The 14,551-nt window shown below is 37.8% G+C and overlaps 1 protein-coding gene and 1 long non-coding RNA gene across 6 annotated transcripts in view; one reads left to right on the top strand and one right to left on the bottom strand.

Moving 5' to 3' along the window:
- Nucleotides 1-6,636: 6,636 nt before the first annotated feature.
- Nucleotides 6,637-7,634, bottom strand: LOC309480020. The gene is made up of 2 exons (XR_014199507.1): nucleotides 7,310-7,634; nucleotides 6,637-7,225 (listed from the first exon to the last, which is right to left on the bottom strand). It is a non-coding gene; the product is annotated as an uncharacterized lncRNA (long non-coding RNA).
- A 2,073-nt stretch (nucleotides 7,635-9,707) lies between these two features.
- Nucleotides 9,708-14,551, top strand: part of utrn (utrophin) — a gene marked incomplete at its 3' end in the record, with an annotated part of 239,454 nt that continues 234,610 nt past the window's right edge. For 2 of the 5 annotated variants that reach the window (XM_082144953.1, XM_082144954.1), the window contains exon 1: nucleotides 9,713-10,121. In XM_082144953.1, coding sequence (XP_082001079.1) covers nucleotides 10,040-10,121 — 82 coding nt within the window. In that variant the 5' untranslated portion in view covers nucleotides 9,713-10,039. Of the gene's footprint in view, nucleotides 10,122-14,551 lie in introns of all 5 variants that reach the window. The other 3 variants (XM_082144955.1, XM_082144951.1, XM_082144949.1) reach the window with 3 other exon arrangements.

Below are 14,551 nucleotides of genomic sequence, written 5' to 3'. Positions count from 1 at the left end.
TTTTACATACAAGTGAAAATGTATAATTCCATAATTTATACCACAGCAAAAACGACTAGCCTAACTAATATAATTTCAAACATTACTAAATAAAAAAGTCATTAATAAGATTAAAAAAAATCAAATAAACAAATGACAAGCAATAGCACAAATACACATAATGGAACACATATACAAAAGAATAAACAGTGCCTTAAGTTTTTCAGGTAATAGACATGTCTGTCAGAAAACAACATATTTTTGAACAAATAACATTATACTGATGATGTAACACTTTTAGGTAACTGGTGTTTGATGAATCACATTTCTATAAGTGTAGTGACCTCTACAGGATACAGAAGGGATTGCTGTTTTGTTTATTAATGTGTGCCGAAAATCTCTGCCAGACTCAGTACATTATTGTATTAATCTCCCCATAACTCATCCTTCACTTTAGAAGTTCACTTTTCAATTCTTTCATTGATTTGCATTCTATATGGAAGCCAAAAATATATGTATATGTTAAATATATAGGCCTAATATGTTTTAAATGATGTTGTAAAAATTAAGCATCTTGGTCATTTTTGGTAAGTGCCATGTGCATAAATGTTTCTGTGGGAGACATTTTGATATCTTTATACTGTGATACTGTACACTGAACGTGGCGTGGACGGTGTGACGGGTGACAGGTGTGACTTTATATGGACCTTTAGTAAATATGCTAAGTTATCAAAAATCAGTTTTTTGCTTTGTCATTATGGGGTATGGAGTGTAGGCTGATGTGAGATTTTTTTTTTTTTTAAGCATTTTTGCACAATAATAAAAAAAGGAAAATGAAGTGGTCTGAATACTTTCTGAATGCACACAGTACTTCTTTTAGCAGTTTCACAGTAAAACACAAATGTTTTCACAAGAATCACATTCTGTTTTATGTATAGGCCTACTTCCTAGTTATTGTCACCGATAACACTATAGTGCACGGGAATGTCCTTGTATGGTTGGTTCATTAAAAGAAGTTTAGTGTTGCGTTTCTATAAAGCACCTTGAATAAGCAGTTCTGCCAGCGTGTGTGTGACGGCACATTCAGAGGAGGAGTGTGTGTTTGTCTCCGCTGTATAGCAGCACTATTTGAGGGAGCGCATGTGTCACACTAGTCAAAGAGGAATAGGCTACAGATCACAAGAACAACAGGTAAAGAGGGAAAGTCAGACATCCAGAAGATCAGGTTAGTGCTTGTTTGCTTTTCTAAATAGTTACTCAAAGTAATGTAACATTGGTAACATCTGCGATGCTTTCGTCTCTTGTATATCATGTAAGAACCAGGTAAATATAAATACAGGTAACACTTTATTTTACAGTGTCCTTGTTACACGTTGCATACATTTCCTATAAATTAAGCATAATTACATGTAACTAACCCTAAACCAAACCTTTATCCTACCCTAACCCTAGTTCATTAATATTACTCAGTACTTAAATGTATAATTACATTGTGACAGGGACACAAAATAAAGTGTAACCAAAATACAAGAATGGCATTAATATTTTATCAAAAAAGAAAAATGTACCTGGGCTGTTTCATTATAAATCCATATGCTGTGTCATCTTTGCCAGAGTGAACTGATGCTTTAGTGTTCTAGAATCATCGTCAGGCTACTAGAACCGTCCTGAAGAGGAATGCCCCTGTTTACAGAGTGAATCAGTCTTCTTAATATGAATTTTAAAGTGTTGAAATACTTTAAAAACAACATTGTAAGAAACCATGAGATAATATTAACAATGTCAACACTATTAGAAAATGAAACTAATTATGAGGTGCCGACTTTGTATGAATTTTTACCGGTCCGTCCCATACATAAACCTGTTAGTGCTGAGGAGTAAGAGTACAAAAATGTCTGAATGAGATTCATACAAATTAGCCACCAATCCACCACAACATAATTACAAACTGCTATGAGAGTGTGTTGACAATGTAGAACTAATTCATTACCAGTTTTACTCATATATTCAAAGACTTAATCCAATACAAGTTTACGTACACAGATCCTAATTAAATTCTTTAGTTTAAAAGTTTAAACTGAAACTGGAATTTTCCATGAAGTGTAACATAAAGAAAATACGAGAATGTTAGAATTAAATTAAAATCAAATGGTTAATTTTGGTGTATAATGTCATGTCTGATATGTTTTTCTTTTCTTTTTTTCTCCAGATTATTGTACAAATATCTTCCTGGTGAACAAAGCCTGGTGACCTTAAATGACTGTTGCTGTGTACATGATGGTTTTCACTAATCATCCAGCATGGCTACACCTGCTAAACCCAGATTGAGCAACAGCCCATCTAAAACCAGTTTCTATCTACAGGAATTCACATGATTTGGATTTGAACAACAGAAAGTAAAAATAAGGGATGGGCCTACTGATGTTAGCAAAATGTTAATATAATTTATTATTATGAAAGATAATTTAAATATTTTCACTTCGGAAAATGACATAAACGCAAGCTTGTCCGTGAAACTGTTTATGATGGAGTGCGTCGAGAATTTGAGTGTATAGCACTTAGCTTGCTAACCCAAACGGCTAACAATCCCACTAACGTTACTATCATAACAATATTGCTTTAAAATATCGTGTTTAGAAAACTGCAAGCATTGCAATTCATACATTGACTTCATATTTTAAGCTAGTTATAACCAAATAATAAGTTTTGGTGGTCTTCGAGTCTGCTAGCATATGCTAATAGTCAGTCAGCTGCGGCACCGACTGCTATTGAGCTCTGAATATGAAATTAAACTTAAGGAGAAGCGCGAACGACCACAAACATATATACAGAGATGAAATTCAGCATGAGATATTAATAATCATATTCAGTGCTGCATAACTATATTGCATATTTTCAGTTTAGGGTCGTAGGAGACGTGTATCAACCAGGATGGCCGAGTGGTTAAGGCGTTGGACTTAAGATCCAATGGACATATGTCCGCGTGGGTTCGAACCCCACTCCTGGTAATGACTTTTGATTCTTAAATTCATCATATTAGAATCGAAAATAAATGTGCACAACTCCCGTACAGATCATGATAAATACTGAAAGAGAAGTTGCACGGTAATTTTTAATTAAAAATAGATCGCACGCGGATCATGAAATGCAATGCAATGCTCACGAATTTTGACCCTCTCCCCCCCTTCTCTCTGGATGGACGGATAGATGAGGAGAGGAAAACCGGTCCATATGGACTTTAAGCCCATGAAGTGGGACGCGTGCCAGATGAACAAATAAGCCAACAATCAAAATCGACTCGACATGATGTTGAATGGGTGGTCTGATACTGCCTCCTATTGGTAGGCTAATTTAAAACTAACTTCTGTTAAATAAATAAATAACATAATAAGCTACAATATTGAATGACCTTCAAACAAGGCTAAACTTCAACAACAACAAAAAAAAATAATGTTTATTTGAATGGATTTGCACATTTTCAAAGTACGCTAAATAGGCCATGTTAATATGATAATATGTTGTGATAGGCCATATTCACCACTCCATATAGCCTACAATAATACCATAGCCGATAGCCTGTATAAAAAGTGGCCTCTGTTCTTGTTTTTATAAGAGGTCAATGGAGTGGAAAATATTTTGATTCAAAACCTCTGCCTTTGGCCAGTAATTGTTCACATATTGCTTCTAAAATATATTGTTGTTCTTTTTTGAACGGGTTGCTGCAGGCGTGTGTGTTATATGGAGTTGTTAAGTTTCTTAATCTTATAAATCAGACTGCATTGTGTTTGTTTTGTGTGTATCATAAAATATGATAAAATAATACAAAATAACATGATTAAATAAAATATGCATGGTTATCTTTTTTTTATTTTATTTGTATTTATTTTTTACAATTCCTTCAGTCTATTCCCCCTAATAGTGAAATCCTAGAATGGCCCCAGAACATATGCAAATCCAATCTGGGTTAATCTTTAAGCTCTATGTGGGTTCTGACACATTTCTTCATGTGCAGCATTACATTTTTCATAAATCTGAGCTACAGCAGTTCTTCTGTGTGATCAGACCAGACCGGCTAGCCTGACCAGACCGGCTAGTCTTCCCAGACAGCAACACAGTGTCGGCCCAGATCCGGCCCACATCTGGTACTGGTGGAATCCACATGTAGCCTACCAGTTGTGGCCCGAATCTGGGACGACACTATGTTGCTGTCATAAGCGCAATGCATTATAGTACATTATACTACAGGGCCGTTGAATGCTTGAATCTGATTGGTTGACGAACGTTCTAAGGTGTGCATTATTTTCAGGGAAACGCACGGCTAAAGTAGTTCCAGGCAGGTCTTGACCGCATTACCGTTCCATATCACTTCGCGTAGTCAACTGTAATAACGGAAAATAGGATACAATTCATAACAAGAAAAAGCATTTCGCCCCATGCGCTTGATCTGCAATTTTCAATGTCTAGCTTCACAATCAATAGAAACATGCAGTTTAATTTGAATAAATAAACTATAAAGTCCTATCTAATCAATAGAAAATTAAACTGAATATAGGCTAAATAAATGGATAGTCCTGCAGCACGGATTTTTATTGCAGATAATTTAACAAATAAATAATTATTGATAGGCCTACTTGTTAAAAGGGCTTTGGGTTTCATTTATTTGGCTAGTCTGTCATCTGTCAATAATAGAAAGAAAAAAAGAATGAACGAATTAATTAAAACGAATTGAATTAATTAATAAATAATAATATTGACGCACATGCTTTTCTGTCTCATTATTGCAACATCTCTCTCTAATAACTGCATTAATAACTGCATAAAGCCGGGAACACACTTTAAGGCCGGTTATGAATGTAATTTGATACTTATGACTGATCATGCCCAAACGCGTGTTCAGCGCGTTCAGTCTGTGTTCAAAGTCGGTGTTTAAAATCTGCTGCAGTCGATGAAAACAGTCAGAGAATGTGTCAGCTAGTCGTGTGTCCCCAGCATTAGTCTGCTATCAGCGGCTCAAACCTCCGTTACTAACTCTGAAATGACGTTTTGGAATTAGCAACGAAGGCATGGGATTAGATGCGTAAGAAATTAGTCCTACATACAAGAGCGTTTTAATGACTTTTGAATGAATGATGAATGAATTAACTTTACAAACGTCTTGAAATACATAATCTGAACAATGTTTCGAGGTGTGGTAACTGTAGTATAAGCGGAATAATTGACTTCAGGCCGTTGAATTATTAGAAAAATAATGCACACCCGAGGTGTAACGGCCACTCCGCTTCGCGTCGTGACCGCATTACCACCTCGGGTGTGCATTATTTTTCTAATAATTCAACGGCCTGTCGTCAATTATTCCTTACGTAAAGTGCATTGCATTTATAAATACATTTTAGGCCTATAAAGTTTATAAAAATATATTCATAGAATTTCTTAAACTGTAGAAAAAGTAGAAAGATGTATCCTGAAATTCAAAACAGCAGCGTTTAGTGCTGGACACCGACGTGAATGACGAGCGCGTCCACACTATTCCACACGGGGACGCGCTCGTCATTCAACCCAGCACGCCTGGAGCTCGCGCGCCTCGTGACGTCACGTGTCCATCATTCCTGCTGTGCGCGTGGGCGGAGCTCGTGGAGTGGCTCGGGACGCGCTGCAACTCTCCTTTTGTTATTCATGAGGAAAGGAAACTTTGTGGCGGAGTGAAATACTCCCGGAGCGCCAAAACAATCGAGTTGGATAACTTGGGATGTTTTCTGGATGGAGTTGTGAATCTCCCGTGAAAGATCTGGAGCATTAGACGAGTTGGCAGTGTGGAGCGCTGAACATGCCCTAATAACAGTCAATGATTCATTATTTACTCAATGATATAAAGTCACTGTACTGCACTGAGAGAGATTCATCACGTAAGGTGAGAGCCGCTGCTTTTAAAATCATGTTCGCAAAACTTTGATATGTTTGTTGAATTATGAGCGTCTGAACACGGCTGACCAAATGACCTAAACAAGTTAAACTAAATAAATAAACACACAGATGAATGAAGGCTAAGCGTCTGGGAAATGTTGTAAGTGTCTCTTGAGTCTTATTTGCTCTTTTGGTTTCTCCAACGGTCTGTCTGACCTACAGTTACTAGAAGTTAGTTGGAAGCACTGTAGGAAAACTTAAACTATCGTGGATTGCAAGAGTTAAAGTTAGATTTTGAGTTAGTGTTTGCTTGGTAGACTTGTTTGGGTTTAGTTTGGGTCACAGTTATGTACTGTAAAAAATTATATGATCGATATGTTGTGACAACATATGATTTTACATTGTTTTAACTCATCAAAATAAGTTAAGTTTAAAAAGTTTCAACTTTTTATGTTATACAAGATTCAACTAATTTTTCAAGTCAGTTTAATGGAATTTAAGTTGAAATGACTTAAACATCCAAGTTGATTGTACTTAATTTCAGGCAGCAACTTTTGTCAACAGTGTAACGGTTAGTTAAAGTAAGATTTTATTTAGAGTTAGGCTTGGCTAGAGTTAGTTGAGTTGATTAAAGTTGTATATGTTTAGTCTGGGCTCCTGTCAAGGTTAAGGTTGTTTGGGATTAGAGTCATTTATCCAAGTTAATGTCTTTTAGGGTCAGTGTTATGTTATGTTTTTTTTGGGGGGGGGGGGGGGGGGTTGTTTGAGTTGTTATGGTCCGGTTCATGCAGGTACCAACTTGGCACATGCTTTGCCTCTAAAAATGGCATTTTTCTGTAGGTGTTGCCTTTAAAAATAATAATAATCCAGAGCACACAGTATTCTAGCTATTGACTACTTCATCTAGTTTGTATAATCATGCATGCATGCACATTCAAGGTTTTTGGCTATTTCAAGTCATAAGCAGGCTTTAGGTGGGATGGAAGTTGAGAAAATGGGGGCACAAAGTTTTCTTTGCAGGAATCTAAAGATAGAGGTTTGCGTCATCCAGTATCGCTGCATGCCAACACATTTATGAAGCTGAAGCACAGCCTTTCTTGGACAAGACGTGCTGTAAATTGTCAGAGGGAGTTTTGTTTCTATTCTCTCCAGCGACTCTCGACATTCCTGCTCATTACCTCATTACTGATGGGTGACGTCATCACGTCCATCAGCTGCTCTGAGAGTCTGCTGGTGGTGGACCTGACCAGTTACCAGCGAGCGTGTTTTGAGGGAAGGAATGTAGGGGGAGCTACAGAATGAATGCATGGTCACCTGTTTGGCTGGGTGACAGCTCCTGTTACAACTTGTCCCACACACACACACACACACACACACACACACACACACACACACACACACACACACACACACACACACACACACACACACACACACACACACACACACACACACACACACACAGGACCTGGTGTTCTCTGGTATGGGTGCTGAATGTGGTGATAACATCTCACTCCTGATTGTGCATCTGCCGGTTGGTGCCGAAGGGCCGATGTTTTTACCTGCTCTGTTGATCTCACTGTAGATTTAGGTCAACCTTAGACACCACTAACTCTCTGCCATGACTTGCACTGCCCAGTGTGAAGACCAGAGGGTGTTTTAATCATCATTTAATACTATCATTTTAATGTAACTTTTGAAGTAATGAAATAATCATTGTACACTGAAAAAAAAAAGGATTTTTTGAATTTTATTTTTTTAAAAATTCGTAAGTGGTTGGTTGCACACAATTGATTTTAGCTACATTTAAACAAATGCATTAAGTTGAACTTAATCAATTTTAGTTCAACTTAATGCATTTGTTTAAATGTAGCTAATATCAATTGTGTGCAACCACTTACGATAATTTTTTTTATTAAATTCAATGAATAATTTTTTTCAGTGTATTCTGCAGTGTCATAAATCGGTTTCAGTTGCATTATCTGAGGGTACGTTTCCACGACAACGATGTACTAAAAATGGAAAAGGTTTTCCTTCGCGTTTCTTGCGTACAGACGACATCGTAGTCAAAACGATCCCCGTTTACACGGATTCATGAAAACAACTAAAAACGCTGTATTATTCATGCCAGGCCAGTAGGTGGCGATGTCACTGCACGTCTATAGACTGAATATGTAATACACATGTGTATGACGTCACCGTTTTCACAACTTCATGTTTTTGTTGTTTACATGGAGACGATAACGGTATCGTTTTCAAAACCGTCCACTTTGAAACCCGTTTTCGGCCCTCAAAACGCTGTTGTCGTGTAAATAAACGTTTTCATGGACGTTGCAAGTTCACACAATTACAAGTTGGACTTTTCTCTCTTGACTTTTTTTTCCAAGTATTTTTTTTTTTTGTAAGGTAAAAAATAGAATCAAATCAAACCTTATAGTAATTAAAATAAATGTGAATTAGAATCTGAACTTAAATAGAGTCAGTATTGGAATCCAAATTTAGAATTGGAAATGGAATTAGTAAGAATTAGAATAATTATAAACACAAAACAATTATTATTAGAATTTTTATGCGATGTAAGAATAACAATTCAATTCAGAATTTTAGTTGGCATCATAATTAGCATGAGGAAAATATAATAAGAATTTAAATTGTCAGAATTAGAATGAAAAATTGGTGAGAATCAGGATTTGAATCACTAAGAATTCAAATCAAAACCAGGAATTCAAGTTTGAATGAGGTATAGAATCTGAATTTGAATCCGTATAATAATTATAATTCAAATCAGAATTTAAGTTGGCATAAGAATTAGAATCAAAATTAGAATCAGAAAGTTATAATCAAATTAAATGTTATTAGAAACAGAATATGAATTAGAATGAGGTATAGAATTGCCGAGAGTCAGAATTTGAATCAGTATAACAATTACAATTCGATTCAGAATGAGGTGTTGATGTAAAGAATCAAAGTGAGAACTCGAAGTAGTTCACACTTACTCAAGAAAACAGGTTTTCATCAATGAGATCATGCTTGTTTATGGGACTGAATTGGTAATGCCGTTGAATTGCTCAACACACACCGATCCACATTCACTCAAAGCCATGACATCCCTGCAGTTCTCGGAGCGGTTTGGAGGAGTGCTGAACCGTCTATGTTCGCTCCTCTTCCCACTTTCTGAAAGACCTAGAAGAGTTCATACGCCCGTGTTGAAACCGTTTCACTTGATTGGGAAAGAAACGGCATGGCCTCTCCCTGCTCTGTTCTTTCCAGCTCCCCCACATCGCTTTGCACTCGTTCAGAAAAGTAAGGTCACATGGTTACCTCCCTCTCCTGTGGTCTGTGTAAACATTTCAAAGAGCATTATGCAGTATGTAAGCTTATATTGCACAGTATGTGGATATCCTGTATTCATGGAATGGCCCACTACTACATGTGCTGATGAATCCCACAATGGAGTCTAAAATACATGTAAAGTCCCCCTGTGGTGAAAGTCAAGCTTTTAATGTTGTTTATATGTCTATGTGGTGTTTTTAATATGCTTTAAGACAAACCATGTGCAAATTCATAAGTCGACTCCATTTCTGAGTATTTTCTCCTTAAAACTGCAGTGAACCAAAGACAGTCTCAAAAACACGCTTTGAAATCGCTGGTGTTTCTGACGTCACAAACTACCTTGTAAACAATCAGATCAACGTGTGATCATCAACGATCTCTGACCTGAGTGAGTGAGTGGAGGCGGGGCTCATTTGCATATTCATAGAACCGCGTATACTAAGTAAGGCAAGGGTGTTGAGTTACATTCAAGATATTTTAAGGCATGACATAAAGAAAAAACATTTAAAGATGAGTTTTAAGGGATAAAATGATTGACTACCGGGGGACTTTAAGATATTTGTCACAAAATTGCTTGGAAACCAAATTTTTTTCCCCTCTGAGATAATGACTACCTTCTGAATTAAAGATGTAACTTAATGAGGTCACGTGACTACAATATACTAGTATTGGATTTCAAAGGGTTCTCCACAGCGCACTGCCTTGAGCTCAGGCTGATCCCCATATCCCGCTCTATTGCAGGGATTGTCAGTGGGCTGTACATGTAAAGGACAGCCGGACTTCTACTCGAGCGTGTCAGACGTACCCGTGACTCCTGAGAAGGAAGATGGCTAGCGTGGGCACGCTGTCAGAGGCCTCGGAGGGCGGAGACAACAACCAATTCACTGACATCATCAAATGGAGATCAGGTGAGACTGAGATTACCTGCAGAGCAAAGTGTTGTTGAGCTGCCTTTTCACTATTACTAGGTAGTACAGCATGGCCAGTAGGGGTGTAACGGGGGACAGAAGTCACGGTTCGGTATTTTGGGGACTGTTTTCATCATCTGACTGTATGCACCGAACCGTGACGTCTGTACCCTGACAGTTCAGGACATAAACATGTACCGTCACACCCCTAATGGACAGTTATTTGTCTGATTCTGAATTTGACATTTAACTTTTTTAAAATGTTTGCCTTTTTAGCTTTTTTTTTCCATTTTGTTGGAAAACTCAACCAACCAATGAATAAACATTGAACTGACTTGAGCAAAATAATGACACTTTTGCCTTCTGTGGAGTTGCTTTATTGCTGAAATTGAATTCATAATTCATGAACTTTACAACGTTTAAGTCAGCATGAAGCAGAAGTTGCGATAGCCTTTTCTTCCCTATTGTGACGTATATCCGAGTGAAACGGCTTCTGGAACAAGAACAAATGTAGGGCGGGGCTTGATTTTGTCCATGGGGAATTGATTGAATGGTTGTGGTTTGCTATTGGTGGATCTCATGTGAGTGACACGTTATAGTCCCGCCCTCTCGCCAGTAAACGCATCATCAGAGAAGAGAAGAGATGAGCTAGATGTTACTTTGATTAAAGATTACGGTGCACATGTATATAAAAAAAATCATTTATAATAAATATTGCAATATTTCACAAAAAACATTTTGATTTAAGGGCGACTTTAAAGACTAGAATGAAAGGAAGAGCCTAGGACATCTGTGTTTTGCTTTGCAGGATATGTGTTAACGGTTACAGACTGTGGTCTCCTGTCAGGTATTCTCTCTCTCTCTCTCTCTCTCTCTCAATTTCTCTCTCTCTCAATCTCTCTCTCTCTCTGGGAATGTTGGAATTTCACTGTGGCAGTGGATTTACAGCGCTTGTCTTTCCAGACCACAATGCCTTTCTTTCTGTAAGGATTCTGGTCTCCTAGTAACGGGCAAAAGTTATGTTTTCTTGGGTTGGAGCGGCCAGGGAAAATGTTGTAGAGGGAGAGATAGTCACGTGTTTTTTTTTCTTTTTTTCGCCAGCTAAAGTAAGGCCTTGTTTTGTTTGTTTTGATATGGAATATTAATTGAATCATGTGATTTTTGTTGTGAGGAGACTTTTAATAAAATCCCTCAGGTCAGTTTGAACCGTGAAACTCTTATGTTTATGTTTTTCTTTGGAGGAATAATGATTAACTATAGTTCAGTGAACTGTGAGATTGTCACAACTGAAGTATGGTCAGTATGAGTAAAGTGAACGTGGATCTTATGTGTGATAAACTGTGGTGTTACAGATATTGTTACGTGAGCGACAGCAATCATTAACACTGTGATGAAGGTGTGTCCGGTGATGAATTTAACCTTATGCTGATTTGTTTTTTTTGATGGCCATTGCTGATGCAGAAATCTTTGAGAGCAGGGTAGTAGTAATATAAAGCCGATATACATGATATTAGGGCTGGGATACATCCCTAAAAACATATTAAACATTACATAGAACAAGTGACAGCTGTATTCATTTGTATTTACACTCTAAGACTTAATGCGCAGATCTATTCTGGCATTGCTATGGTTATCACTGTCAATCATCGCATATTTGGCCAAAGAGATTGAACTATAGATAACTTTAGAAATTACCAACTAAATATTTAGGGCTCTATCACACACTGAGCACAATGCAGCGCCAGGCGCAACACAAGTGTGTTTTGCTAGTTTCAGCCTGACACGGTTATTATTTTCAGTTCCTGCGCCACTTTATTTAAATAGCAAAAGCATAGATGGTCTGCTTTAACCTCACACACGAGCTGATCCGTTTCCTCGCTAGAGAAGCGTTCAGTCTTTACACTTGCCGATTCCTCCGGGTAAATAGCGAATCCGCCATGTTGCGAGCGCAACTGGCTTTCTAAGGGAATGGGAGATTACACGTTACACCCAAAACACACCCATTACTCATTAGGAGAATAGGGACAACCCTTTTAGACCAAGCGCCGGGTGCGCAACGACCATTTCTCCTGACGTTAAACTAGCAGAAGTGGATTCTGACCGACATAAGTGCACTTGTGCCATGCGCTTTAGACCATGAGCTTAGATCCTTAAAATAGGGCCCATAGTGTTTACTCTGCAGTCACTGGGCCTGATGCTCTCCTACCTCTTTATTAGGGATCAGTTTACACACACACACACACACACACACACACACACACACACACACACACACACACACACACACACACACACACACACACACACACACACACACACACACACACACACACACACACACACACACATTTTGAACTTTCTCTTTTAACACACACACACACACACACACACACACACACACACACACACACACACACACACACACACACACACACACAACACAAACACACACACACACACACATTCATTTTGAACTTTCTCTTTTAACACACACACACACACACACACACACACACACACAAACACAAACACACACACACACACACACACACACACACATTCATTTTGAACTTTCTCTTTTAACACACACACACACACACACACACACACACACACACACACACACACACACACACACACACACACACACACACACACACACACACACACACATTCATTTTGAACTTTCTCTTTTAACACACACACACACACACACACACACGAGAGAACAGGAAGTCCTTGTAAAACTATATCCTGTGAAATTGCACTCATGGAAAAGCCAAAACAAGAAACCAAGCTGATTTCTGAGGAACAAAGAAATCATCAACTTAATAATGGAGCTTTTCCTCTGTTATGAAACAGAGGTCAGTGTCCTTTAGTAACTGTAACCCTGAGAGTCCTCTGAAAACCAGAAAAACTATACAACAGCTTGTCAACTTTGCTAAAATGTGCCTATTAGCAGGGTAACATGTACCCTTAAGGTACTACTATGAACCTTTTAGGGGTAGATGAGGTACAGAGTTGTGCATTTAAGGGTACTGCCCCAGTGACAAGCCTTAAATGTAAAAGTAAAAGTACATGTTTGCACATTTTGTATGAGTGTTTATTAGAGCACTGCTGCATTTTGATTTGACCAGCATTGTTCATTCTGTAGCTATTAACAGCTTGTTTGTGTGATGATGTTTAATGTGTGTGTGTGTTGGATTCAGGGTTTTCCGGTAAGGTTTCTAGGTCAATGCCACTGTTGTGGGTAAGATTTTAGTTTAATTATCAACTAGTCACTGATGACTGTCCAGTGACCGACTACATATTGCACACACAAAAGGGAAGTGCCTTCTCAGTCTGGAAAGCTGATAGACTTTATGCAACTTCCTTCGTCAGATTGCACAGGTTTTACCAGTCCGCCTGGAAACCCACTCATTTTTACAACAAGCCACGTTGAACTAACTAATCAACTAATCGCTGGTTTTTGGCTAGGCTTGTGGTGTCAGGAAAAAATCCTATCCTTACAGGCAAACTCTTGTTAGTACCAATCAAATCAATATCAGTGAGCAGATCTGTATTTCCACTTGGTTTTCTGAGTTATGATGCAAAATAAGTAGTATTTATTACAAACAGAAATTCTGATCAAAAGGTTTACAAACATTTTCTCCCATATTTTTCAGGTGTTTTTCCTGTAGCAATGGTTGTAGAGCAACACTGATTGTCAGTTATGAAATAGTTTTGTTTGACCACACCGGTCTAATGTTTTGGTGTAATCTGTTTCTAATAAATCAATCTAAATGTCTCATGAAAACAGAACAAACTATTAGAGATGCATCAGTTGACCGAATGTTTTTTATTTTTTTATTTATAATTTTTTATTTTTTTGGTGGCTGATCTCTATTCTGGTCTTGCAAATGTAATTTGTACGAAAATATTACGAAGTCTGTAAACGGGACGTTAACACAGGCCAGAGACGGGACATGCTGAAGAGAGAACACTATCTTCCCGTCGTAGAATAATTGCGTTTATATAAAAGTATCTCCGAAGGGAACTGACTGTCTTTAGAAAATTTCTATGGCATTTTTGTTTTCCTCGTACCTCTGTATAAAGTAGTGTTTATGCTTTGTGTACAGCCGTACCCAAACCTCTGCTGTTTCATAAGCGCCACCTACTGGCAGAGAGCGAATTTGCATTTTCATTCAGTCAATCTGCTGTTTTGGTTTTGTGCAGGTGTTTTATGTAGCAGAATTTCACAAAGACCATTTGGTTTTTGCTGTAAATCTTGGAAATGATACAATCTAGTTTAAATAAAAAATGACTGTCCGTGCTACATGTGAGTAGCATCCTTGTTTGGATCATGATTTAATTCAGTGGTTGCCTCTAATTTCAAACGGCTACAGATATTTTTTGTTTTAGGCCAGTTTGCCTGTTATAGAGCAAATAAA

Source organism: Leuciscus leuciscus (genome assembly GCF_965113295.1).
Source record: "Leuciscus leuciscus genome assembly, chromosome: 18".
In the NCBI taxonomy this organism is placed as follows: domain Eukaryota; kingdom Metazoa; phylum Chordata; class Actinopteri; order Cypriniformes; family Leuciscidae; genus Leuciscus; species Leuciscus leuciscus.
This window is presented reverse-complemented; position numbering and strand designations above follow the sequence as displayed.